The sequence below is a fragment of the Ciconia boyciana genome, chromosome 8 (assembly GCF_034638445.1).
Source record: "Ciconia boyciana chromosome 8, ASM3463844v1, whole genome shotgun sequence".
Taxonomy (NCBI): domain Eukaryota; kingdom Metazoa; phylum Chordata; class Aves; order Ciconiiformes; family Ciconiidae; genus Ciconia; species Ciconia boyciana.
This window is the reverse complement of record NC_132941.1, coordinates 16,443,094-16,470,937: the sequence shown is the minus strand read 5'-3', so window position 1 is coordinate 16,470,937 and position 27,844 is coordinate 16,443,094. Positions and strand designations below refer to the sequence as shown.

The 27,844-nt window shown below is 39.1% G+C and overlaps 2 protein-coding genes across 2 annotated transcripts in view; one reads left to right on the top strand and one right to left on the bottom strand.

Annotated features, from left to right (window-relative positions):
• The window catches only part of ALDH1A2 (aldehyde dehydrogenase 1 family member A2), a 214,198-nt gene that overhangs the window by 118,021 nt on the left and 68,333 nt on the right, over positions 1-27,844 (top strand). The gene's annotated exons all lie outside the window — the stretch shown is intronic.
• AQP9 (aquaporin 9) lies at positions 829-27,541 on the bottom strand. Its single transcript, XM_072870598.1, has 6 exons — positions 27,440-27,541; positions 14,760-14,886; positions 11,063-11,200; positions 8,358-8,476; positions 6,500-6,717; positions 829-991 (listed from the first exon to the last, which is right to left on the bottom strand). Exons 1-6 carry the CDS (start codon positions 27,539-27,541, stop codon positions 829-831), a joined length of 867 nt encoding a protein of 288 aa, XP_072726699.1.

Below are 27,844 nucleotides of genomic sequence, written 5' to 3'. Positions count from 1 at the left end.
CTGACATCTGCACAGCATAAGCCTCTGTTGCTGGCCCATCTCCACAGGAATGAATTTTATCCAGAAAGCACAGCAGAAGAGGTTCAGATTAATATTCTAGGTTAGGCTTTTAATACTGGGTAGCATAAAGGTCAAGTAAATAGTTTAAAAATAACTGAACATTATTGCTATGAAGAACCTCAGCAGAAATACAGCTTTGTCTTTTTGGTGTTGATCTTATAATACACAGTTTTTACCTTTTGTGATCATATTCTGAGTTACTAAACCTCATCACTGATGAGTTCATTCCTCGCTGTTCAAGTAGTGGGTCCACAAAAATTCAGTAAGTTATTTAAAGCTACTTCAATTGACATCTAGCAATTTGGGTATTGTTTTTAATTTTCAGACAGGCCATTCTTAAATAATGGCTACAAGAAGTGAGTGATGCTTTTACACATTAATTCAGCACTGAACCAATTAACTACCTATGCATGCAGTTTTGTAACAATATCTCATCTATTTTCAGCTGATTAGGCAACATGATTAAGATCGTATGTGTTGAATTAACAGGTCAGTGCATCATCTCACTACAGTTTCATCTAGGAGATAACTTGATCTTAAAGCCATATGAAAAGAACAATTTACCCTTCCCACCCCCGAGTTCCCAGTTTTGAATGTGATCAGCCCAACGTTTCATGGAAAGAGGTCAGTTTTGAACTTGTCTTCTATATAGATTTTCTGCTTTGAAATGTGAATTTCTAATTGAAACATACAGGTGTTATAAAATAGTCCAAACAATTGTTTGCATAAAACCGGCACAAAATAATGAGAGAGAGAAATCTTCACACCTTACTCCATATTGGTCAGTTCATATTTATCATACACATCATTTTCTTCTGCTGGCTGAGTATCTGAGTGATGAATTTCAATAAAAACAATATAGACCATTGCCCCAAGTACACCTCCCAGCATAGGTGCAACTATAGGGACCCACCACCAATTATTTCCAGCCCTGTAAGACAAAAAAAAAGAACAAGAATTATCGTTATTTGTTACTGTAGTGAACACCCTACCTCATATTTGGCAGTGAACAGACATAGTGGTATGATAGTCACTATACTGTAGACCTTTCTATTTTGTCTCACATATCTGTAAATGGATGACACCCCTGTCTGTCCTGCCCATGTTTTGATTGAAATGCAAGTAACAACCACCAGGCATGTTGGTCTATGTTCTGTACTTGCACCTCAGAAAATAAGGCCTCTTTGCTGCATGTCTGTTTTGGGGGCAGGGGATAATTTTTCCCTTGTGGAAAATGGGCTTCATTGACTTACAATGAAATGACCAGAGACATATTTATTGCACAGCAGTCTTGACTGATGCTGTTGCCAGATGCTCATGAATAGGTTTTCAGGAGTGATTAATGCAAATGTATGTTGGAAAAATGGGCTATCTCATCTGCATGGAGATTTTCAGGTTGAGGCCTGCGATAGTATATACAGTGTTCCTCTTGACAAGTATAATGGATTATACTTGATTTTTAGTATATTTGCGTCAAGGAATGTAATAAAACACAGTGACTGTAAAGTGGATTATACTTGACTAGAGTGGTCAAGATTAAAATTTCATGATGTAGTGTCTTATCTCTGTGTTTAAAATGTCAGGGTCTTTCAGTAAGAGGTAAATAAGCATTCAGAAGTTTTATACACCTAAAACTTAATCTTTTTTAGAATTGCTGTGTTCAGTAAGAAAGTCTGGCATATTGGCTCCACTGAAATGTTTACCTTCACTTTGCACAATTACTAGGATTTTATTTTAAACGTGTAGATTTACAAACATTTTTAAAGAAACGAGTCCACCATTAAATGGTATAAAACAATAAACAACAACCTCTTTATGCAGGAGGCTTGGGCTTGTAGAATTGCTCTCCCTTTCCTGGAGGTCCACATTCAGACAGTAAATTACCGAGTATTGGTTTCAGAGCACAGACATTCTTAACTGTACTGGTGCATGAAGGTGTTTTGATTCAATAACATGCTGTATTAATTGAATATGTGAGTCTGCAGTGAAAACCCAGCCACCTCAATTTCATGCATATTGAAAATGGTGAAGTAACATTTTTTTTTCTCCCAGAAATACAAAGGGACAAATTAATCTCTGAGATAAACTTTACAGGAAGCTGCCAGGGGAATTTTTAAACTGTAAGGATAATTATTCAGCAGTCAGTTGTATAGATTTATGCAGAAGTGAACTCGTGGTTAAGTCACAACACAAGAATAGAACAGGGCTAATCTCACAGTGCCCTCTTGATGATAATATTATTCCTTGTTCAGAAGTGCCTTGGATGTGTATGTTTTGCCTTTGGAATTATTTATATTTTTCTCTGAGGATATAAAATAACTCCTGATATTGTTCTACTGAGTTTATAGATCTGTTTGTTGTTGAGTCATGAATGTCTGTTGAGCCCCTGAATTTCTGGAACAAGCATGGACTAAGGTTTTATTGTATTAATCAGCACAACAAAATCTATATCAAGTACTTGCATGTATTCCTCTACGTGTGCCTGCGGGCATATAATGAAGGTGTTTCTTGGCAGGTTTCTCTCTTGGCTTGTTCCATGAACTGACATGTGCCTCACTGACTCCTACATTGACCTTCTCCAAATCATGGCCTGTATTTGCAGCAGCTGCTGTCAGCTGTGCTTTAGACACCCTCTGCTAAGATGACGAGTGTAGAGTCTTTATAGAGGTTGATGCCAAAGCTGAAATGAGATCAGGACACAGCTGAGTTATGAGTTTTCCATGACACTCAATCCTCCTCCATTGACACAGGAGCAAGAACTCTTTGTGACAAGCACAGATAGCTTCACTGAAGTAACCTTACTTCCCTTATACCCTAGCTTTACCCTAGCTTACAGCTTTGCTGCCAAGTTAGCAGGAAAGCATCCAGCTATGCCTTTGTCATCATCGCGTGTTTTTGCTGTTGGGCAGAGCAAGAGGGAACCGGCTGCGAAGGGGAGGAGGCAGCGAAGAGGCACGGCAAGCGGCACTTTGGTCAACTGCAAAAATTCCCAGGAAACTACAGCCTGTAAGCTACATGGGCTGGGAACTTTGGCCCATTTTAGACTTGCAAATACATTTCTCACCTCGCCAGCTGCTGCTGGACGGTGAGATAACGCTGTTCGCTATACGAAACGCCAGGATAATTCAGGCATTCAGCAGTGTGGAAGGTGTCTGGCTACCGTTCTACGCTCCGGGGAGAATGCAAAATATTTCAGAGGCCGCTTTGCCATCCAAATCCCTGTGCAGACAAGAGGTGCGTCTCCTGGCCCCTTCCGCAAGGCGGTTTAGTTCAGCCCGGGCGACTTGTCCCCGCTGCTGTCGGCGGGGCCGGCGGCCACGAGGTGTCAGCGTTACCTCGCCGGCGGCTCTCGGCGGCGGCCGGCTCTGCCCTGCAGCTGCCGCCCGGCCGCGGCGGCCGTGCACCGTTACCGAGCGAGGCGAAGACTGTCATTACTGCCGCCGTGGGCAGCCAGAGCCAGCCTCAGCAGAGGTGCGAAAGAACCCGTAATAAACCAGGGGTGACAGGTATGGCTAGCTCCAAGTGCTGATGCGAAATACTGTTCTGTAGAGCCGTTCCTCACTTCCACGCTCTGTTATGCTTGTCAAAATCCGGAGTGTGGTGTTTGTACACACAGCTCTGGCTGTTTCTCACTACAGACAAAACCTCAGTATCCCAAACTTTTCCGAAGCTTATTAGAATATTAAGCATGTGCTTAAGACAGACTCCTGGTTATCTCCACGGTTTTAGGACAAATCATCAGAAACATTTAGGTCTCTCAAGTCAGCAGTTGTCTCTAATGACGGGGACAGTTGCCATCTGTGACACCTACTCCCAACAGGTTGAGGAACAGTTTGCAGGAGTAGGCCACAGTGCTGACTGCATCTATTGTGTGCAAAATGGTGCTCTCTGTAGGGTGCTAGACAGACACCCCCTTTGCAGCTGCAGTGGGTCAGAACAGCTTCTATGGGGAGCCTTTGACCAAAACAAATCCAGTTGCAGTGGCTAGAGAAACCACACCATAGCCTGGGTCCCCTGGCTCGATTCTCAGGGAAACCGTTCCTTCAGGTGCCTTTGTGCAAAATGTAGTAACAGCAACATTTAGAAAACCCCTGCTCATCTGCCTCCCTATCCTCTGGACAACTCTGTGTGCCAGCAGAAGAGCTCCACTCCAGTCTACTTGCAGTTCCCTGCCTGAGACCATGATAAAACCAGAATTTACTGGACCTACAAGCACGAAGAAGGGTGGAGGGGATTTTACCCCTGTGAACCAATTATCTCAATGTTTAGAGCATTTGCTTGGGATCAGGGTGTCTCATCCTTCTGTGTCTGATCTTTTCCAAAGTGAGGCTTTCCTGGCAGTCCCTGGCTGCTCTGTAGGCAGCATTTGAACACTCACTGACCTGGACAGAGTGTGACTTGGTCACCTTGTGAGATGCTTCCATCCTCACTTCAATGAATATCCAATGTCTCTTCACTATTTCCTATTGCTCGGTTTGTGCAGCACTCCCCTCATGTCACTGTGGAGGTTTCATGCTTAGGTCCCAGTCCCTGGGCGTGCTTGTTACTAGAGAGCTTAAGCACCTGCCTCAAGGTTGTGAATTCCAGTTAAGCCAAGACAGCAAAGGTTTAGCTGTCAACTCTCGCTGCATCACTTAAGTCTCTCATGCACATGTAATGCCAGCAGAGCATCAGGTGGTTCAGGATCCCAGCTACAATCATTCAGACTTCTCCCATGGCCTGTAACTGATCCAAAGCTTCCAGCTACCTAACTACCTACCTACCTAAAGTTCAAGTTCTTCCTAAGTTCCACCTGGATCTGTGCTGTAAATAGATGACAACATATTCCTGTTGTATCATTCCCTTGAACTTGGTTATAGCTGTAGCCTTATAACTGAAGACAGGGAGGAAGACTTCTTCCTCAATTTATACATCCCTGAGACTGCTGTAAGTTTATTCTGGCAATGACCAGAGATCTCATATCTCACTTTTTTTATGTTCCCATTTTTAAATTTCTTAGTACCGTCTTTACACTGGGGATGCATTCCCTCTCTGTATATAAATTCTAAAACTAAATTAGGGAAGAGCCCATATTGGTACAGATGTAGAGTTTTCTCATAATGTCTTCAATGTAAATGAGTAAGACCTTACTTTTGGAGAGGAGGGGAGTTCACAGGTATTCTGTGACTAGACCACAGTACAATCAGGCTTCCAAACTTTTTCAGCAATGTAATAACCAGCTTCATAATATATTACAGATTATAGCACATGACACTATAATTAACATCATCTTCAACAACTACTTATAATTAAATAGGCATGAGAGAATCCTAGGTGTGGGATGTCACTCTGTGTGCTGCTGGTTTTTTTTATTTAAAAAAGTGCAGTCTAATGGTACAGTGGTAAGAGCTGCTGGGGAGGAAAAGTTTGGAGGGAACCGGGCTAGAGAGCTGACCTCCCACTGGCAGCTCACCAGAGCTATGTTACATTTGAGCTTTAGATCTGGCCTACAGTGTGACCGTGTGCCCGTTTCTTCTATGCCATGCCTAGCTTTTTTGTATGAGAAAAGCTTTGCTACTGCTAACCTCTACTAAGGCACATGATTTGTGTAGATGGAAGTCATACTAAATAAATACAGATTACTTGTACTTGGTGAAGCAGCTAAAATGAAATCTCTATTAACCAGAGCTCTGTGGTCTACAGTACTTCTAGGAATTCCTACTTGTAAATAACTGGAAAAACAAACCATACAAAAATAAACCAAAAGATCTACCTCCTGATGACAGATTACTCTTACTTAGATATCCCAGAGTGCCTCTTACACTGGATATGTGTAAGCTGTGGATTTGATGTGCAGCTAATTAGTTGTGCATTTGGCCAGCCAGGAGCATGTGTGTGCATGCGCACACGCATGCACAGGGATTTGAGAGTGTGCTCTGAAATGTGGGAAAATGAAGGGAGCTTTCTTTCATTCACTCCTTTGCTCCCAGGCAGGAAGTCAGGCTTTTAGATTGTTGTATATTTCTGTAATAACTCAGTAGTAATAATAGGCTAAATCAATCTGATATGTCTGTGTTTTTTACAGCACCCAATAAATATTCCCACCTAACTCTCTCACGATTTCATTTTTTTCTGAAAGCTGCAGGACAAGAGAAGAAAGCACTCTTATATTTTCAGTGACCTCTAAGAATCCCTAATATTTTGGGAAGGGTCTGCTTGAAACAATGATTGATATTAGAGATAATGCGTGTTTGATTTGCCCTAGGAGCAGGAAATCCTTTTTAAAGCCCAGTTCCTAGAGGATGTCTGGCTTAAAGTGCATTAATAGCTTCTTCTGGTATGCAAAGAATTACCTATATGTATATAAAGTATGACTTGGTACCATGTTGAATCAGGATCTTACTTTCCTAGGAAGCAATTTTAGCCAAGAGCATTTTATTTCATATCCAGGCATACTTACGTGAATACTTCCATCCCCCATCCTGCAATGGCTGTGAAGAGCCTTGGGCCTAGATCCCTGGCCGGGTTCATGGCACAGCCACTGTTCATTCCCAAGGAGCAAGTAAGAACAATTATAAGAAGTCCTACTGCAATTGGCTCCAGGCCCTTCGGTACGCTGTTATTTCTGGTGTCAAAAATAGCAAATATAGCCAGAAGAAGAACAGCTGTTGACATCACCTGGCCAATGCAAAGAAAAGAATATTGAATAAATATGTGCAGATTCCTTCCAATAATGAAAAGAGGGGCCATGGCAGCTCTGTGGATTGGGGTGACTTAGAGCTGGTATTTAGATTTATCCCACTATAGGGAGTAGCAAAATTTGGAACCCAGTGCCTCTCTACTTCACAGTAATGAGAAGTTTTGATACCTGTGCTGAAAGAAAAAGACGAGAAATATGCTGAGGACACTTGAAAAAAAAAATCTGCAACAACCTGATGTGGAAAGAATAGGGAATTTAAAAGGCATCTCCTGTGTGAGCTCTGATGCTTTGTTTCCACATTTATTCCTATCATTTTAACAGTTCCATTTACTTGATTTTTTCGTAGTTCTGCTATGCCAATATACTCAGTTACATTGATATAAAAGGGTTTTATGTGACTGTAGCTTATGCTGATAAATTAGGCTAAATATGCACCTCTCTATCCCAGTATTGCATAACATAAGAAAAAAAAATGAACTCTACAAAGTCAAAACTCAGCAGCTAAAAAATTAGGAATTATCTAAATTAAGATTGCACGTGTAACTGGAATGTGAAGTCTATATTGCATATGCTAATTGAGCTGATGAAGGAAATTTTCTTGGAATTACTTTGATGGAAGTGCTGCTCTGCTTAAATGCTTTGTAAATGTTGATTTTGCTAATAATTAACTTAGGGGAAAAACAGACAAAAGTATCAGTGATGTCAAACATTCAATTTCTATACTGATTTAAAGAAGCTTAAGTTTGGGAGGTTTAAAAATTATTTTTATTTCATCTGGTTTTAATTTTGTTTTAAAATATGCATGGGCAAAAAGATCTTATGGAAAAGTATGTTCACTGATCCAAAGCAAAAATCAGAATTGTCTTTCTTACAAAATTTCAAAACAATGTACTTTTTTGAAGCCAGATTTCACAATCTTCAAGTCCTTTACGTGAGGAATTCCTGTGCTCCAGCAATCCCTAGTTTTTTATAGCTTACTTATACAGTATATTTATTTCATGTAAGCCTGAAGAAGACAGGTAAATTGATTAGAAGTAGATAGAAGATAGGAAACTTAATTTTCACTGCTGGATAAGTGGGATTAGAGGATACAGATTGGAAATAAAGTGGAGATTTTTTCAGATTCAGTAATTTGAAAAATAACTATTACAAATCTATTTGCAAAGAGAAGGCTAGAGAGGAGGCTTATGGTAGCAGAAAACTCAGTTGTTCAAGGTGCGTTAATCTGGCTGCTTAAGCATTACTTCAGGAATAATAGGTCCACAAAATGGGCTGGATTTTGATGTAAATGGACAAAGCTCTGCTGAAGTTTATGGAGAAACACTGATTTACGCTGGGGAAAACCTCTTACATATATTGCATTAAAGACATGTAGAGTGCAACAATTAATATGATGTATGTGGAAAGAACAACTTGAAATTATCTTGCTTGTAAAATACGACTAAAATGTAACCCCTGCAAAGAGCATTGCATTCTCATTGCTATTGTACACAGTGATGTATGCCCAAAACACTGAGATTCATCATACCCGTTAGAGATCTATGTATTTTTTTACTGCTTAGTTTTACAGTTTTCAGTATGTTTAATATGTAGAATCAAGACAGTTAAGTGCACTTACCTGATCTGCAAATCCATTTATGAGGGACAGATATGGAGCTGGATATGTTGCGAAGATATGTGCTGTTGCGTTAGGTCCTGTGACTTCAAGTGTTCCATTGCTATAGTCCATAAAGGCATCTATAGAAAACAGCCATTACCTGGTTGCACTTCTCCATAAATACTAGGTTTTCTAGGACTAGAATATATGTGATAGGTTTGTGCACTTCACATTCTCAACTGAAACTGATCATTTTTTCTGGGACCATAGTTAATGGATTTGAGGTGATGTACTAATTATACCCTCTTGTCTCGGCTCTCCTCCTGTGCCTTGACGTACTTGTTTTATGTATCACAGCTTTCAAAATGGGGCTGTTTTTTCCCCTGCTCATTGCTCCAAACTCAGTGCCAGGGAGAATTTTTTGATTCTGAACACAGTTGCGTTATTCTGTAAGAGGTGCTTTTTTTTGGCATGATGGCCCGAAAAATGCATAGCATCCTGATTGTACTGTTGTGGATTCCCAGCCACCAGCAATTACTGCTATTCCATTTGACAGTTGTGCAATGACTTCTTGGAATGAACTCTCCTGAGAGACCTCCTCTTCTAAAGGAGCTTGACTTTTTCACTCTGCTTGGGCTTTACACCCAACTGCTATGCTAGTTGTCCAAGATGTCAGGGGAGAGACTAGCCCCAAAACTTCAGTTCTTAGTATATTTAAGTTAGTGTATTTTTATATATATTGTAAATATTTATGTATATTGTAAATACACATATATTTATGTTAGTCTATTTAAAGCATATTTTAAATAGTATAATATGACTTCTGTGTCAGAATAATTTGCTGCCTTGGCAAGCTCTGAAGTGTTAGAAATAGGAAAACACTAAATGAAGCACTCAAAAATCTGCGTGGACTAACATGAATAACAAATACTATGTCTTTATGTCACTAGTGGATCCAGTGATGAGGTGATACTTGTGAGTAAAGAAACAGCTCCCCATCTTCCATGGAGGTCATGGTGAGGATGGTTAGCTTCTCCTGAAGCTAGCAGACGAATCTGTTTCTCCTTGCCCCTGTTTTTTCTAGCTTTGCTTAAGGCCATGACATGGGGGCAGAGAATATTTAGTTGTTTACTTTGGTCAGGCTCTCTCATTTGCAGTGTCAGATTATTTTGTTGCATTTAACTATTAGGAAAAAAAAAGATAAGGAAAAGAAAATTTCTCAGCTGTGAATTACTTTGTACACCTTTAGAAAGGCCTCATGTTCCGCAGCCTAGCATACATATTCCCTCACTCTTTCAGGGGTATCGCTGAAAATGAAAGCACCTAGCTCAGATCTGTGTGTATGGGGAAGATGGAGGTGTTGATCTCCTATGTCTGTTTTTCTACCAGTGAGTTTTCAGTGGACCTCAATGAGTACAGGACACTCCTGCAGGTTGCAGGAAGGAAAAAGTACAGAAGAGGTTTGGGAATTAATAAGAACAAGAGGAGGGCAAAGTACTTGAGCAGAGATAGGGATATGAGAAAATCCTGCACTCCTGAATAACAGGAAGAAGTCTCTAACCCTAGCCCTAGCCCTAAGTTCCCTATCTTGGCTCCCTATCCTACTGCTACCCTTTGGCAGAACACAGTGAATCCACCCCCAACCCCATGTACATGTTGACATATTGCTGCATCCTGGCCGCAGCCCTGATCCTGGCTGTCTGGCTCGAGAAGGACTTAGATTCAGATGGAAATACTGTTCTGGAATCCCACAGTTTCCAAATTCTAACACTAACCTTAAAATGAACAAACAACTCTTCCCTCCCCACCCCCCCAAAACCCAAACAAACACCACCAAACCCAAAACAGTTACCACAGTTCCAAAAGTTTTTTCTGTTCGTGATTACTACCGGTACTGAGGACCTAGCTGATACACAACAGGCATTTCCATTTTCATTTTTCCTCTGTCACACATAGACCCAGCACTGTCTGGAGACATAATGCCTATAAAAGAGAGGCTTTGGAGGAGATGGGCTGGGACAGTAGAAGCAGAGTTTTGGAGTATGTGATTGAAGCAACCGATCTGACTGAGTGGATTCATCAAGTCAGGCAGTCTGTTACTAAGTTTTTTCCCTTTGCGGCACACCATGTAAAAGAAATACGCCTTGAGGATAGCGGTAATCTTTTTTTTTCTTTTTTTCTCTTCTAATATGTGACCCCTTTATCACTCTACCTGGAGTTCATTGCCTTGGAGAGCTACCTCTCCAGGGTGGTCTGAAGTTTAGTCAGGAGGGACTTGATCTCATATCCTGTAACCTCAATGAACGACGTTGGTGATACTTGCCTACAGGCACTTGGATCAGGTCTTTAATGTTTCTAATTTTCTTGGAAGATTAATAGCCCTATATCCTAGCTGTTAAGTAATTTAAAATCCTTACTGAGAAATACATGATCTCAGAGGATCTGATTTCCCATGAATAATTTTTCCAAATTTCAGAACATTTCCTGGAGTATTAGTGTTTCAGAAAAGTTGTAGGATACCTGGAATGTTTGAGTCTTTTTTTTTTTTTTTCCCCCTTTAAACTCTTTATGCTTCTTCCTTTCTTTTTTATGTCTTTAGCTTCAGTCCTGCCATTAGCCCTGTGTGAACAGAGTCCTCTGCCTGCTTGGCATTCATTGAAAAATTGTGGCCTTAGAGACTGCCTGACCTCTAGTTTGTCCTGTGAGCATGTCTAAGGTGCACTCACCATAATAAATCCCAAAGACAGCTGCTGCTCCAACAAATGCTCCCAGGAGTTGTGCTAATATGTAAATTGGTAATTTGGTCCATTTTAATCTTCCAGTCACGCACATGGCTAATGAAACGGCTGGGTTTATGTGACCACCTGAAAAATAAATTACAAAATAAGTCATATGGATGACTCAGATACACGAGAATAGGTGAAGGATTTGTAAAAATGTGGGTACTTTTGAGCATGAGACTAGTATATGCTTATTTTGCAATTAAATGCTGACTGTAATTAAACTGAAACAAGGTGGATGAAACTGGGGGGGGAGAAGCCAGTATCCACCAAGATCCAGCTTCCCTCTTGATGTTTGCAGACTGTTATTTATCAGACTGCTCCCCTGCAGTATATAATCTATATATCTATAGACAGCTTTTCTAGAAAAAGCCTAAATCTGCCCTATTAGTTGTGATGGGAGGGTCTGTCACTCTGCACATATTGTCTCTCCTCAAGGGCTTTGGCTTTTTATTTTTAAGGGAGGATTGGGGCAGCAGAACATTCATTCAGTTTAGCAAGCATGTATCAACACTAAGGACTATTACTGGCTTGATCATATATCTTGAGGAAGCTCTGGAGTACCCTGGATTTAAGTCATATTTATGTCCCTGTCTTCAAGCTGGGGTTACTTAGGAACTCAGTTTTCGTGAACACAAAATGAAATAATGTTAGGGCTGTCCAGCTTCATGCTGACTGTTGGTAAGCTATGCCTAGATGGGATTTGGGGACAGCAGTGTGTAGTTCTTCATCACACGTTTTCATCAAGCTCTTACAGCCTCCAGAAAGGTCCATGATAAGGAAACTGATAAAGTAGCTGTGCTGAAATGGAGTGTTCTATTTCCTGTGGAATTTCCTTCCTTTGTATTTAGGAGTAGCTACACCTAAACTCACACATGGAAAAGATTTCAGCAACATTGGAATTCTTTGTGACAATTTTAGTTTCTAGAATATATTTATCATTATGTCACATGCTAGTCACTTCCTTCAACATCTTTTATCAACGTGGAAAAAAAAGTGTTGAATGCTTTTGGAAAACTTCATTTTTTACAAATATGTAGTTGATACGTAAGAAATACAAATTGCCAAATAAATAAACAAATGAATCAGTACTCCACAGTAAAAATACAGTAAAACCCAAGTTTTGCAAGGACATAGCAGATCCATTGCTTACCTTACAGGTAAAGTCTCATTTCAGCCTGTATGGTTATCAGAAAAAAATGGCCTTTGTCTTTAATAAAATAACTAAGAGAGCGTGACCTTTGTCTGTCAAAGGCTAGTGATGGAGAAAGGGCCTCTATGTACAGTTTCTGTGTTTGCTTGCACTTCAGGTCAGTGAGACCTTACGAAATCCAGGCACCTTTGATACATAATGAACTGACAAACACAGATAACAAGCTGGATAAAACCTTCTTTGTATAATTTCCAAAACTCTGACCTAGTAGCACCAGTCTTGAATTAATTTTGAATTCCTCACTGTGTTTCAAATTCTTCAGCACAGAGCAAATAGATGGATGGCACCTTATTTAACAGCCCTTCATGTGAATTTTGATAAATTGTTATCTTGTCTTTTGTTCTTTACTCTGGCTGGAATGAACAATTTTCCTTTCTTTCAACACCTGATATTGTTCCCCACCTGTATATAATACAGGGTGATTATGATGGCCAGGACAAGTCATAATAATATTAGAGATGTCTGATCAACATTAAATCTGGACAGGAAAAGTCTAGTTGAAGGCTTTCATGCTGACATAGGGGAGTTAAAAGATTCTTGGTTCCCGTGCCACTGGTAGTTTCCTGGTTAAAAAAAAAGAAGTCCGTTTTGGACAGTGTGCTCCCCATTCTTTTGTAGTTGCAGTGATCACAGTCATGAGTTTGTTTGAAATGTTAAGTTGGAAAAAATGGTGGGAAATTATCTAGACATTGAGGAAAATTAGATGGAGGAAAAGCAAAAAGGGGACTTTTCCTAGATAAGAGAGCTCAAATTTACCAAGTGTGCAGACTATATATTTTATGTTACCCTGAATTTAGAATTTCATAAAGAACTGATGCAAAATATTTTAGCAGTACTTAAACATGAGATTTCATGGCCATAGAACCACAGAATTTGCTAACAAATTCTATATAGGAACTCATAAAGTGTCCACTAGCAATCATGTGTTGGATAGTCACAGCCTGTTGAAAAATCTGTTCATATTCTTTCACAGAGAAAATGCACTGCATGCAGAATCCTTTGTCATAGGAAAAATACAGGAAGCACAATATTACAACATCTGCAACTGCTCTGCCCTGCTGGGAATGAACTCTAATCTTCTACATAATACAGATGAATGTCCCTTAAAGATGCAAACGTAGGACAGGTTAGTGTCTTTACAGGTTTGGGTTTCTTTTCATGATACTGCATTAGAAGAGTTTACCTGCCTACATGTCCACCAAAAGCTGTCATTTAAAGTTGTTCAGATAATAGGAATGTACTGCTGAATTAACTTTGTGTGGTATTAAGGAATCATTCTGCTCTGTTTCAATGACAGTAACAAGACTGCCTGTTTTGCAATACCTTGAGCACTTTCTAATGTGAACTTAGAAACCTCCTCATGCATGGTGTCTCTGTAAAAGAATTTGTAAAAGAGAAGAGGATTGGCCACAGTAATTTCTGCTATAGCAACTATTTATAATGGCCTAGTTATACCTACAGATATCTGCCCAGATCAACTTTACTCTTTTTATAAAGGGTAAGAAATGCCTCTATGAGAACTGGAGTACAAGGGCACCATTTGCTTTAAGAGGGCAATATAAACTCCACATACAACATGGAGTATTGTGTATTATAATACACAACACTGTGTATCATTACAACCCATCATTTTCTATTTTAAAGGGAGAATTTAAATGTTAAAAGCAGTTATGCTAATGTTTCTGATACTAATTTGGCCAAACTGAATAGTGGAAATAGGAGACAAAGCACCATCCAATATAGCACATGTAGACACTGATTAGTTAGCCCAGTTACAAAAGAGAGACAAAAGAGAGATTCCTGACCAATATATATTGAGGAAATGTTATAGCACAAACAAAGGGGCAACGACAGTACATTGACAGTGTACCACAGAATGTATCTCTAGTACTGAGTCTTTTTGCTGTTTCTGCTTCCTATGATCCGCTGCTTCTGCGAATAAGCAGACAGGAGCAGACTTGCTACTGCCTGTCATAGGACATGAAGAGATAAATTGCACTCTGTAAGGTGAACCCTGCTCCTTATACCCATTAGTGGGTGACTGCTGGATTCTGCAAGCTTTTCATGGTTATTTCCTTAAACGCAGTGCCTATGCTGTCCAGGATCATCTCTATTGACAGAAATTTCAAAGCAAGAACAAGCAGATTTCTGGTTCGCACAGACCACTTTCCATAAAGGCCAGAGGTCTGACAAGGTTTGCACACTGTAGTTCAGATCAGAACTTGGTGGAAGATTTTGTCAAACGCAAAGAATAGAAGGAAACAAGAAGAACACAAAAGATTTACTAGCGAAACTCTGACGCAGACTCTGCTGTGCTTGCTATTGCTAGATACATAATTATTTATACCATGAAATGGAAGCAATTTAATAAGGTAGCCTTAAAACCGTGGCAATAAATGTTATATAACAAAAACCAAAAAAGTCACTTACCAGAAACCCCCCCAGACACATATACTGCTATGGTGACTGCCATTGCAAATCCAACCGAAACTGTCATGGGCCCGCCATAGGCTCCTCGGCTAAGGACAGCCTGTCCCACACACCCACATCCAAGTGCCTGTATTTTAAAAGAGAAATGTAAAACCATGAGTGTGTCTGTCAAATGTTATTGGTTAGTTTGCAACTCCTGCTGCTGTCCAGGTATAGCTGAAAATGATGTTAAATATTGAAACAATGCTAGAATTTGAGATTAGCGGCATGTGTGCCATTGTTGCTTTTGCCGCAATTAACATTTGCTCTTTATTTTCCCCTGCTCTGTGACCAGGAATAATGTCCGCTAATAGGACCTCTCTCTCCCCAGAAAACAGTTTTCAAGTACAATGATGGGATACAGATCAGAACTTGGAGCCTAAACAAGGTCTCACAGCCTTTACAACAAATCTCTGCATCTGGAAGTGAAGAGGGAATTAATTCTGTGTAGTAAGTTTTCAGTTCCAGATTGTTGTTATAAGCAATGAAAAAATTCCTATAAAAGTTATGAAAGATAGTTCAAAAACCTTTTAATATTTAATGCTGAAATTCTGGAATGAGACAAATTTCTGGAGATTAGAGTGTGTGTTACTGTCATGCTGCCTTGATATCATATATTGCTCTATCAAAATATTTAACTGGCTCTGCAGTTTGAACAATTAACTGAAGTGGGCATACCTAATAGTTCACAGTAGTCTCAATGGATTTAAACTAGCTTCCATTTTATATTGGTTCCCCTCAGAATGAAGTTCAGCAACACATTTAAATATATACTTAAGATCATATTTATTCAGTTCTAAAGCTTCTGCTTAGCTTCAAGCATATGTTTAGCTCCTATTAAAGTTGGTAGGAAAGATTTTCAAAGGTACAAAAGGCCTTTAGTTTAAGATAGACTAGCTGATCCATTTCGGCCAGAAATCAATTTGTGTCTTTGAAAATCTCCTCTTTAAATGTACGCCTAAGTGCTTTGCTGAATAAGGACCCAACACTCTATGGAAGATATAAAATAATATCTATAGTCTGAAAACTTTTGCTTCTCTGCAACTGTAAGTGATCTGAATCATACCATTTCTGGGATGAGACTAGATTTATCTTGAGCAACCTTAATTACTTTGATGTTAAATTGGATACATATATATTCCTGCTTTGATGGTACATGGGAATCTGATTTTTTTTCTTCCTATAAAATAATTCCATTTTAGCCAATGCAGTTGCTTTGGTTAATCTCCTTGCTTCGCTTTAGTGTTCTGCCATTACTGTGTGTTACCAATGACTGTATTGCAAATATTCTTCCTAACTATGCATATTTGAATACATAAAACTTAGTTCTTTTAGAAATGCTTATTTTCAGTTGCAAGGCAGTTGCATTCAGAAACTGCAAAGTAATGGGAAAATCTCTCCTGCCTTAGAAATAGACTGTACCAAAAAGATTTGGTGATTGAGGTTTAACAAGCAAGTCCTGCTAGAAGAGGTGCAATTTAAACAGGCAAATTCATACTTTTCTTTCCATTATTTCCCCAAGGGTTTTAACTAATACTAAAATGTGACAGAAAAGCTCTCAATAAAATTACGCTCTTAACCAGCTTTGCAATGCAGACGGAGTTTCTGTTATAAAAGTGCCCCGAGACTGTGTCATATACCCAGGTGCAGTTCTTGCCTTGAGGTTATAATCATGCAAGCAAACAAAACACTGTCTGGTGCCAAAGTGTTACAGCTGTCAGGTTACGTAAGGGTAGGGTGGTGTTAGATAGCAGTAGTTTATTGGACTGTATAATTGAAAGTTACAAGACATATTCCAAGCTGCAGTCAACTGCTGTGCAATGGATGACATATGCTTAGGATTACTATTAGTGTCATATACCTAGCAATTCAAAAGGTAAGCACAAATGCACATACAGATATAAAACCAAAACAAAGCACATTTTAGTTGTTCACAGCTGAAATTACATGTTTTTTTAAAACTTCATATGAGACAATTCTACTCATCATGTTTTTATATATTTAATTAATATGGAAAGAATGGGTATGCTGGAATTTATAAAGTTTAAGATTAGGGCACAAGTCTAGAGGAGGTGGAATTAGCATGCTCTAGCCTTCATTTTCCAGACTTCTCAAAGGAGGAGTATTCCAGAAATTGCATCAAGCAAGATTTAGTGAAAGATATGGCTCAGACATGGAGCAAGTTCAGTAAGCTGGTCTGGGCCCCTGTGTACACTGGGGTGCAGTTTGCATTCAGGCAAGCAGTTAGATCTACAAGTATTCACTTGTGTTCTGAAATGGCATAGACAAAGTTTTGCAGATTCAAAGAAAAGGTCATTCTTTTGAAAATACTACCCCTTTCTGTAAGGGCGATGAAAAAAGAGAACAGGAGTGTGGGAGATGGGTATAGAAAAGGATAAGGGACGGTAACCACATCTGTAGTTGATAACTACAAATTCACAAGAATAGGGAAGGAAATAACAGAGGGAGGCTGTGGCCTCCTTTCCCTGATTACCAGAACTGAGGAGAATCATACAGAAACAGCTGTGTAGTCCTCTTGCATAATAGTTTCTGCTCTGCACGTCATAAGGAAATCTGCAACTCCAGATGCTCCATTTTTGTGCTAACTGGCCTCAGAAAACTGAATCTACAAACAAGAAGGCATACAAGCCACCTTGAACACAGCTGCACTGGGTTCTTGCTTGATGGATGTTGGTAAATGACTGCCTGCTCACGTACGATGAATGAACACTACTGCAGGCACAGTCAGTGTGTGTCCATTCTGGGATGAGGAAACTGAGAACTGAACCTGAAAATCTGAGCCATGTTATGGTAATATTTTCTCCATCTGCTGTCATTTTAAGAAGGAGAGAAAAAAATTTTCTTATACCTACTGTAGCTAAGGTTGACATAACTGGAAACTATCACCTAATCAGGTAATTACATGAGAAGCAATTTAATACCCTGTGAATCTTTGCTTGGCTGAGTTAAGGCCAACTAAATCATCAAGTTGTAAGTCGGTATTCTAAGTTTCTAGGCCAAGCTCAGCCATCAGCTGCACCCACACAAACTCATTGATTAAAGCACATGGAGTCAATGGGAGTTTAATTTACAGTAGAATATAGCCAGATCTCTCTCTCTTATCTTGTCTTATCTTACGTTACCAGGTTTTCATTTTAGCAGTTGTCTATAGCCTGATCTGCTTAAATTTACTGGAGTAGCTTCAGTACTGACTTTTTGTTCACAAAGTAATTAAATTACTGTCATAAATAACATGTTTGGGTGTGGAATAGCTGTCTGTACATTCTCTGCCAAAAACCTTGCTTCATAGACATTAGATCCTTCTCTTTGTCTTGGGTAACAAGGCTAATGTTAGGAAAGGAAAACAACTGGCCTCCAATGAGCATAATGTCCTGTAACTCCCTGTAAGTTTGCAGAACTTTATCTCTATCCCACTCATCAGAGAGACTAAAGATCATTTTGCCTCCATCTGTGCTATTTTCAGGATTTTTGTAAATGCTTGTAATAGCATTTTTCAGTGTAAATAGGATTTTCTGCAAGATCTGAATCCAGACTTTTAGGGAATCTATTTTTCTACATGGCCTGTAAAGCTTTAGACATCTTAAAGCAGAATGGTTATATAAAAAAGGCACCTTCTTATAGAACAGATCTAGTGGCAGTGTGCATTCATAGCCATACACTCTTACTGTAACATTAAAGAAGCACCCAAGTCTCTTGCTTTTTAGCAGTGTGGAGACAATGATGTGTGTTTTGTTATATCTTGTACATCACCAGCTGCCAAGCTGTGGTGAGTTACATACCTATAGTGGGGTACCATAGATGTCCCTGCAGGCAGGGCATGGCCTCAATGGCCGCACAACTGATGATGCCCTACACGAATAAGAGCATTCAGCGTGCTACAAGGAATACAGAGTCAGTAGTCACCAAAAAATCATGTTTTAATTATAAGCTGTACATTTGCAGTCAGGACACGCTAGAAAAATAGTTCAGAATTTCTATTTTAGTTAGTTTTCAGGACAGAACCATACTTAAATAACCACAGCTAATTATGAAGAATCTCCAAGGATCCCTCCACGAATTCACAATTTTCTGTAAGGATGCCTTCGTTCAGGGAAGGAAGCAACCCTGCCCCTTACCCATGCCACACTCGCACCTATGTTCTCCTACTGTTCCCCAGACAGGCATTTCCTGCTAGCCCGCGACTTGTCTGCTCCCCTTTTTCAGACTGGACGGACCTACAGTACTGCTCTGGATTCCACTGCACGTGCGTATGTTTCTGCGCAGTGCTGTGAAGGCCCGGGCTCTCAGGGGCAGTGCAGTGCGTTAGGCTCAAGCTGTGTGCTTGCGGTGAATGTCCTTCTGCTATGCTAAAGTTACCGGTTCCAAGTCTGCAGAAGTAGAGCGATATTGCTGGGACACTCAAGGACATGAGAGCAAGCCCTGGTATTTCACTTCTTAGGGAAACCTCCATGACTATTCCAAGGACCCAGACTTAGCACTGCATATTTAGGCCCTTAAAAGCAGGGAAACAGGCAGGAAGAGTCAGAGAGTCCTTTGGGGGTTGGGAGAAGTGGTTGCATTTGCCCTTCACTGCAGGTAGGGATCTCATTGACCAAAATTGCCCATGAAAATATTAGAGGGTTGTTTGTGGTTTTCTATAGTCTTGTACGGTTCCTTCTGCCCCCCATTAATATTTCCACATATGGTTAGTTTGAGTGTTGCTTATAAAAGTAGTAAAACTTTTCATACAAGAGGCTGATTACTAAATTGATGGTATCCTTCTAAAGGTCTTTAATATGGACTGTATTTTAGAACTCTCTTTCATTTCCAATCTCTTTATCTATAAAGCAAGTCTGCTTAAGAATTTATCTGTTGCATTTCATAATAAGGTGTTTTGTAATGGATTAGAAACTCTTTCCATACAGAGCCATATTTTTGCTATATTTGTGTATTATGTAGGGCCTTAACTCAGACTGGGCTCCTAAGCATTCTGTTAATAGAGATGGTAATGTTAACAGTAACAAAAATAGAGACATATTAGATCTACTAAAATTCAGGGCATTAGCTCTGCAAGAATTCAAGTTGTAGGAAACTCCTGTTCTTCCAGGAAAGACCAATCTTCATCTAACTTCGTGTTTAATATTTGCTATCTTTTGTTAAATCAGATAGTACTTAAAATTTTAAGGTGAGGTAAAAATACAGCTTACCAGTCAAGTAATTTTTAAATACTTTAAAAACACATGGCTCTTATTTTATTATTAATTAAATATTTTGGTGGGGACAGGGGAGATTTCTGCACATTATGATTTAATCAAAGTTGGAGTGATAAAAAAATCACTATATCCATTCTCCTGATGATCTCCTGGGACATAACCAATATCCTTTTGGGTTCAAACGGATTTCCCTTTATTTTTTTCAGACTTGCTATCTAATAAAATAAGGGTTTGAAAAAACCCCCTTATCATTTAGTTAATTAAATAGTATAGACATAAGCCTCAAAATGATTGCCATTTTGAAACTTTTTTTTAATGACAGAAAGCATTACTACTTGGAGACATGAATGTAAATTTAGTAAGACTTTGGATGAATTGTGTATATAAAGTTTTTAAAACATATAAAGATCTGGTTCAAATTGGTCTGTGGAAAAAAATACAGTGAAAATATTGAGGGACAGACTATGCTGTGTTATATAAACTGATGCTTTTAAATTTTTATTATTGCTTTTGCATATGCAATAGGAGACAAATAAAAGCTTGAAAACACCTAGAGAGAACGCAAAGGTCTACATTCTCTCATATTTTATTATGATTAATATTGGACTCTTCATCCTGAAATGCTAAAATGCTTTTCTTTCCTGATTTATATAGGGCAACTGGCTTGAGTTGGTTTCTTCAGCGAAGATTATTTTTATTTTCTTACTAAGTTTTAGAAATTCAGGAGAGAAAGGAAACGAAACATTTCATATTCAGATACAAACTTTCAGGAGTGAAACATGGCCCCTTGCAAAGGGGCTAGGAAGAAAAGACTGGGCAGTGGAAGAAAATCTTACCTAGTGGCTTCTTGAGAAAAAGAACCTATTCAAGTGCTGCTTCCCTCCCAGGTTACTAATTTATTCTTGAGCTGAGATGTGCTTCTCCGCTTTGCTTCCTACACTAACTGGAAAGATTAAAATCTTTCTAAATTCTTAAAATGTGTTTAGTCTCTGTAACGGTGCTCGGGGAATTGTGCCATTCAGAGAGAGTGCAGCAGCAGGCATTGCAGTTTCTGAGAAAGGAGGTTTTCTGTCCTCTCTTAGAACTATAAGGGTACATGTATCTTTTCTTTTACTCTTTCCTTTGGATGCAGGAACAGGGTGGCTGGATCTTTGCTGTGCCCTCATGGTTGGAGGTGTGTGGTTCTGACTAATTAAAGCCTCAGTATGTTCTCTTCCTAAGCTGTTTTCTGTTGGAAAAAAAAGCTCAATGTTTTTAATAGTAAAGCAGCATTTGAAGAATGGGCTAGAGGAACTGAGTCAAGTTTGCCTTTAAACCAGACCATGGACTGGAGAGCTCACTGGAATTCACTTTTAGCCAGAATGGTTTATTGAAGTGTTGAGATCACAAAGATATAAACTCACTGTATGGCATGAACTGCATTTATTATGTTTTATTCTGTTCTCCAACTGTTTATGACAGTTTTAAAAGTCTTTAGTTTTGTTACCTTTTTTATTTGGTGAAACTTTTGAAAAAACAGCCTGTAAATTTGTGTCTGTAAAATGTAAATTGAAGTTTTGCACTTGCAGTTGAATGTTGGAAGGATGCAAGTCTTCTGTGATGCTCAGTGAGAGTGCCTACACTTCAGTCCTATAGACGCAAACTTTCTGGAAAAAAATGCATCTACAGAAAAAGGTCTTGGAAAATTAAGTTTGACTTACTGGAACCTTTTGGTTAAATAATGAGAGCTGAGTTATGTGTCGGGGCTGATGTTGCAGAGATGAAGATAATTCTCTTTTAAAATTTTCATGCAACACAGAACATCTGAGTCACCTGAAAGTTTAAAATGTCATATACTGGAAAAATTAAGTTTGTACTGAAAACAAAAGATTTCCTGTGACTTTTCATAATTATTTGCGGTAATAAACATTTTGGGGTAAAACAACTATTAGATAACCTTCCTTTCAGTTCTTTCACACTGCTAACTATTCAGCTGAATCAAAGAATGACTTCAGGGAAATAGAAGTGTTGTCTAGAAAAAAAAAGTTAATTGATTTTGATAATAGTAAAATTATAGAAATAATACCAGTGTGCAAGAATACCTCCTTAACCACAGCACAACTAAGGGTCTTTGTTATCACTTTGACTTCTGTTTGCAATGCTGATTTAATACAGTAGCAAGAAAGAGGAAGAGTTTGCACATCTTCAGCAGAATCATTAGCAAAATTTCATGCCGTCAAAATATGTGCAACTGGTACAGAAAATATATGCAGAAACAGAAAGGACTCTTGAGTTGGTGATGACAGGGAAATGAAGCATCTTATTCCCATAAAATGAGCAGTTTTGGTCTGGAAGTGCAGGATTAAATTCTATTATTTATTGGTTGTACTATAGTATTGCTGCTAGACACCCTAATGTATGGATCTCTGTGACATAAGAGCCACTTTTCAGAGTGCAAACATTGCTAAGGCCCGTGGTATTTGTAGCATTATATAATATTTAAAAAGCTGTTGAGTGACATATCAAAATACCAATTTTAAGTATGTTTTAATAACCTTTTTTAGCTAGTTTTGACAAGCTTAAGGTCACTGTCTAAGAGCTAATTGTACAAGATTCTGTACTCCAGGAAATTCATTGCTGATGGCAAACAAGGTAGATGTTAGAGGCTATTGCTATTTAATTTTGTACCTTAAATAAAACTCGTTGTAAGCAATTTCATCCTATACAAAGAAAGAGTCTCCCTTTCATAAAAATTTAGAACATAGAATTTATCTTTGTTTAAAATTTCTAAGTAGTAATTTTGTATTAAATGCTAAACACTTATTTAAGGAGTAAATGATCAAAAGCTACATTTGCTTTCCTGTAATAACATTATGTAATGAGGATTCTAATGCATGTTTGGAATAAGGGATATATATTACTCTACATTATTGTAATTAATGTGCACTGGAATGTAGGGTCACAAACAGAAAGGTATGGAAAAGCTGTTTAAATGTTAATCTTCTGAACTGAGCAAATCCATGGAATATCATACTTAAAGATTTTTCAGGCAAGACTAAACTCCCCAGCAAAGCAGAAGTGATAACTTACATAATGAAGTGGTCAGAATACGAAAACAAGACAAAAAGATTTAAATGAGCAAAAAATAGCCTTCCTTCTCATTAGTTGGACTATTTTCAGCGTGGGGTGTCATGCATTCAATTCATGCTCCTGCACTGCATCTACTATGCACACACAAACATTTGCTTCAGTGGGAGTTTTGCAAGAGGCTCCTCACCTCCAGTTGGAGACTAAGCTTTGGGATAGGAATATATATACTACCCACTTGTCTTTATATGCTAAATGGAAGCCTGTGTTCTATTTGAGCAAGGAAGCGTACACTGCTCTGGCCTCAGGAGATACTGGCTCCTGTGCAGCTCCTTTCTGGGAAACTGTGTTTAGTAAGATGCTCTTGAGAGTGAAAATGAAATACAAACTGTGTTAGGTGAGCAGTAGCCGGTAAAGGAAGCCACATGGCCCATTTGGCTTCTCTTTTTGGAACTGTTCCAATTTAGATATACTTAATGGCATAAGCCAGAGTAAATCCCATTTTGTTTGAGAGCAGTGCAGCCAGGTTCCAAAGAGGAAATATGGAAAGAAACACGACTAAAAGCAGAGAAGCAGCTGGATAGGTGAGTTCCAGAGAGACCCACTGAAAAGTCACATAAACCTTCTATCTGATGCAACATGGCTTCTTGACTCTTTTGTCCTGGCACCCCAATGTTGTTCCCCAGAGTAACCCACAGGAGCCCCAGGAAGAAAGGTACTGAACCAGGAGACATGTTGAATAAATGAATAAAAGCTCTCCAGGGAGCTCTTTCTCAAGGAAGGCCTCAGGGGCCCCAGCTACGGAAGGCTGAGGCTGTGTCAGAGGCTGGGACGTGTGTGTGCACTGGCTTCTCAGCCACCACGGTACAAAAGGGCTGGTGTTCTCCCACTTCAGGGACCTGTTGCATAGGTGTAGGCTGGAGGGACCAGTCCCACAAGCTGGTTCCAAACACACTGTGTAAATCCCACATTACTCAGTATCCATTTCCTGGAAAACAGTTGTCTCCTTTTCAAATGTTCATTGAAAACTTTATGAGTAGATTGTGGGTTTTGTGGATATTTATTCTAAATTGCAAACAGCACAATTAAACTTTGTAGGTTGGGGGTTTACCATGTGACAGCACCAAGGTAAATGCAAGAAATGGGCAGGAGTTTACAAATAATCTGCAAATATAAATACCCAGCATAATGTGTGCTCCTCCTTGCCTGTACTACAAATGTAACTTAGTTACGTTAAAACTGCATCCCTCCATTTGTTTTACTGAAATCACATAAGAGGTGAAGTGCAAGATTTTCTTTTTCTCAGCTTGATGGAACCTTCAAAAGTGAATATGATACAGTTCAAGACAGTAACCAAAAGCTCAGTGTAACCAAAACTGCATGCAATTTGCATTTGGTTATGGGACTGTACATTTTGGGTTTTCTGTCCCAACTCTTGTTCCAGAGTGTAATTAATTAGAGAAGTTGTGCTATGCCTTGGGGAATAATTCAAGGCTTGATACTGAAAGAAATACTTGTTCCCCCAGCAGAACAGGTCTAAGAGTAAAATAGCCTAATCACCAGCCGGATTACCCAAACAGGCACTAACGGCAGCTGCTCTATACCATTGGATCTGCCTATACAGCACGGCACTTCCAGGTTCCTAGAGTTTAGTGTTCCTCACTGAACCCTCAAAGAGGTTGAAATCAGGTGCTTTGATAAGTAGAGAGAGGAGTTCACACAGGCTATGTCTGTGTTACCAAATCGTGCAGTGCAAGCAGCTGGTTGAGAGAACCTGACTATGGACATCTCAGGAGGGATTACTGAGGAGTATCTTCAGTCTGATCCACTGGACTGAGCATCCATTAATGGTCAGTACATTTGCTGTGATTCTGGAGCTCACCTTCCACTTTAGTTTCATCCAAAAAGAATTCAGTTTACATGCTCTGAGACCATGCTGCAAGGCAAACCACAGCACATTAAGTAGGGATGACCAACTTCAGGATGTTATCCAAACTGTATACCCAGTAACTTTCTCAAGGCTTGTTGTCTCAAATCTGTTCAATGTTGCAGGCAGAGCCCTTCTCAGCCCCAGGTGAAGGCTTGGTTTTTGCCTGATGAGCAATTTCACTTTCTAGATGTCCTGAAATTAATCTTACAGCTTGTACATTTTCCAGTTTGGAAAATAATGTTGCAAGGCTTGAGAGTTACCAAAGATGGTAGTTTAAGCTCTTAATAGTATGTGGTCTGTGATGTTGTTCTCCAGAAAAAATAGAAATAGGTGATTTGGGGGTACAGAATTTCAGCCAGCTAAATTCCAGAGGTGCTAGGCTGGTCGCAGATTTAGGTATGGTCAGTTAGCATTGACTTCCAGACAGAGCCTGTGGGTAACAGAAAGGTTCATCCCTTCCTTGCTCCCTGGTGCAGGTGCTCCCCACAGGCTGTAAAACCCATCACAGTGACATGAAATGGCTTTCAGCAAAGATCTGAATCAACTGTGCTGTAAGTTGTGAACTCTCATCTCACTTTCGCTTTGTAAAGGGATTAAGACATAGTTAACAGGATGGTGGAAGAAAGCTCTAACTTCTTTTGCATGCATGGTGTCTGTTTTTCAACAATTTCTGCCCTCTGACTTACCAGGGTGCCCTTTCATTAGCTCCAATTTAAGTTAAGGGTTTAATATTTATCTGTTCTTAAAGAGAAACTACATACTAGCTGACAGAGCCTAAAAGCAATAGCAATAAATAACAGCAGAAAAGTAAGTTTCTTCACAATAAACACTTTGTACTGCTGCTAACTTGCACAGGCTAAACATAAATTGAGGTATCCAAGCTGCAGTTTAATTCATGTGAGGCTCTTCTCCACTTTCAGCCAAGGTTGGAATTAGAAAGAGTAAGACAGAATTGAGAAACTCAGTCAGATTATCAACAACAATTTTGTAGCTTCATTTTCTACTACATTCATATGGTGAATATACTAGAAAATGGGCTCTGGGTTTGCATTTCCTTCTAGTCTTGTGCAGCAGGACATTAAATAATAGCATTTGTGGTCTAATCTGCACTTTAATACGTTTTCTTCACTTGCTTAATTGTATTAATGGAAAGAGGAGGATGATCTTGTGGCGAGGACACAGTACTGGAAGTCAGGTGATCTGGGTCATATTCAGAGTTCTGCCACAGGCTTCCTGTGCAGTCTGCTGTAATCAGATTTGCTAATATATCAAATGAAGATTTCTCCTCCTTACCAGGGTGTTGTGACACTTAATTCATTAATGTTTGTAAAGTGCTTTGTGCTCCTTGCTTCTAAATGTGCTCTTAGTGTAATAATGTCTTATGGATAGTATTCAATTTGAGAATAATGTTACTTTAGTGCCTATGCACTTCAGTTGGCTGAAGTGTAGTAAAGACCATTATTTTCATGTATTTTATGAGCTACTGGAATTTTTTAGATGACTTACTTGAAATTTAGCTAATATAGTTACAGTTATAAAATATATTATGTCAGTACTATGCCGGCTTCTTATTTTTTTTCTGTCCTTTCACTATGATGAAATATTTAGCAATAAGCAAGACTGTCTTGTTCAGACTAAAAGGAGGAAGAAAGGGTTTGGCATAAATACTCTGGCTGCTTAACTTCCAGCTCTGCTACTTGAGCCTGCTCTCTACCCTGGTAAGTCACCAAACAGCTCTGCGTCCCAGTGCAAAATGCACAGAAGAATTGAGCAAGGGATTGAGTAAAAAAAATCTGGGGGTGTGAAAATGGGGAGTTTTAGTATTTATCTAAATTGTAGCAGGACTACAGGACCAAGCAACTCTATAACTTATGTAGTACAGTTAAAAACAAAACAAAAAATAGTTAACTTACAAAATCTCTGAGTGTTTGGCAATGCAACTCCAATAAATTCACTACAAATCACACAGCTAAATTTCTATATTTCACAGGAAAATAACTCAGCTAAAATTCTCTTAATGTGCAATACAGTATGTTTGTTAAAGCAAATGGAAGTTAAGCATAGAAGTGAAAGTAGAACAAACTGCTGAGTTTTTTAAAAACAAAAGCAAGAGTCTTAGTAACGTTCATTGTGCATATCTGGATTTTTCAGAATGTAGTTCACTGAAGTCCTGCTCCTATATGAAATCAAATGCTTATCAGACAATTGTAATACATAAAGCTATCTGTTTTTAATAGCCAGTGATATTTACATCAGGTGGAGAAAGGAATTACAAACTTACCATAAATAGAAGCAATTCATTCAAGGCTGTACAATGTTTGTCAGGCAGTAACCACGCTGCTGGTACGGTACAAGAAAAAACATACATGTCCCCTTACAAGCACTGTCCAACATTAGATTAGTAGGAAGACAGGAAAGCAGCTGACACTTACTATCAGTATAAAAGTTCCCAGGAATTCTGAGAGGGCTTCTTTAACCAAGCTGTTCTTCAAGGCAAATTTCTCCTTTAAACTCCTTTTGCTTTTCCGGCTCATTTTGGCTTCCTCTATTGCTCTGGTGCCCTAGTTACAAATACACACAAAATTTGCTCTGTATTCGTCCCTGCTTCAGCTGAACTTTGACACTTTTACTTATACATTGAAATATGAGATTTTGTCTTGTACAGCCAGTGAAATCATCTGACTGCAGGCATTGACAGAACCAACTCAACATGCCCTAACAATTCATCATGAGTTTTCCATCCTGTGCCGTCTCTGAGTACGCTTCTATTTATACTGGTTAGATAATACCAGTAAGTTCACAATCAGAACTCTTCTTTTTTCTTGCAGAATGGATTA

What these genes read in the sequence shown, in the direction of transcription:
- AQP9 (XM_072870598.1), bottom strand. Translation starts at nt 27,541, where the DNA reads ATGAGCCGGAAAAGCAAAAGGAGTTTAAAGGAGAAATTTGCCTTGAAG. An exon ending in TGGGAACTTTTATACTGATA is followed by an intron (nt 14,887 to 27,439) that starts GTAAGTGTCAGC and finishes TTTAAAATACAG; the next exon opens with GCACTTGGATGTGGGTGTGT. An exon ending in TGGGGGATGGAAGTATTCAC is followed by an intron (nt 992 to 6,499) that starts GTAAGTATGCCT and finishes TTTGTCTTACAG; the next exon opens with GGCTGGAAATAATTGGTGGT.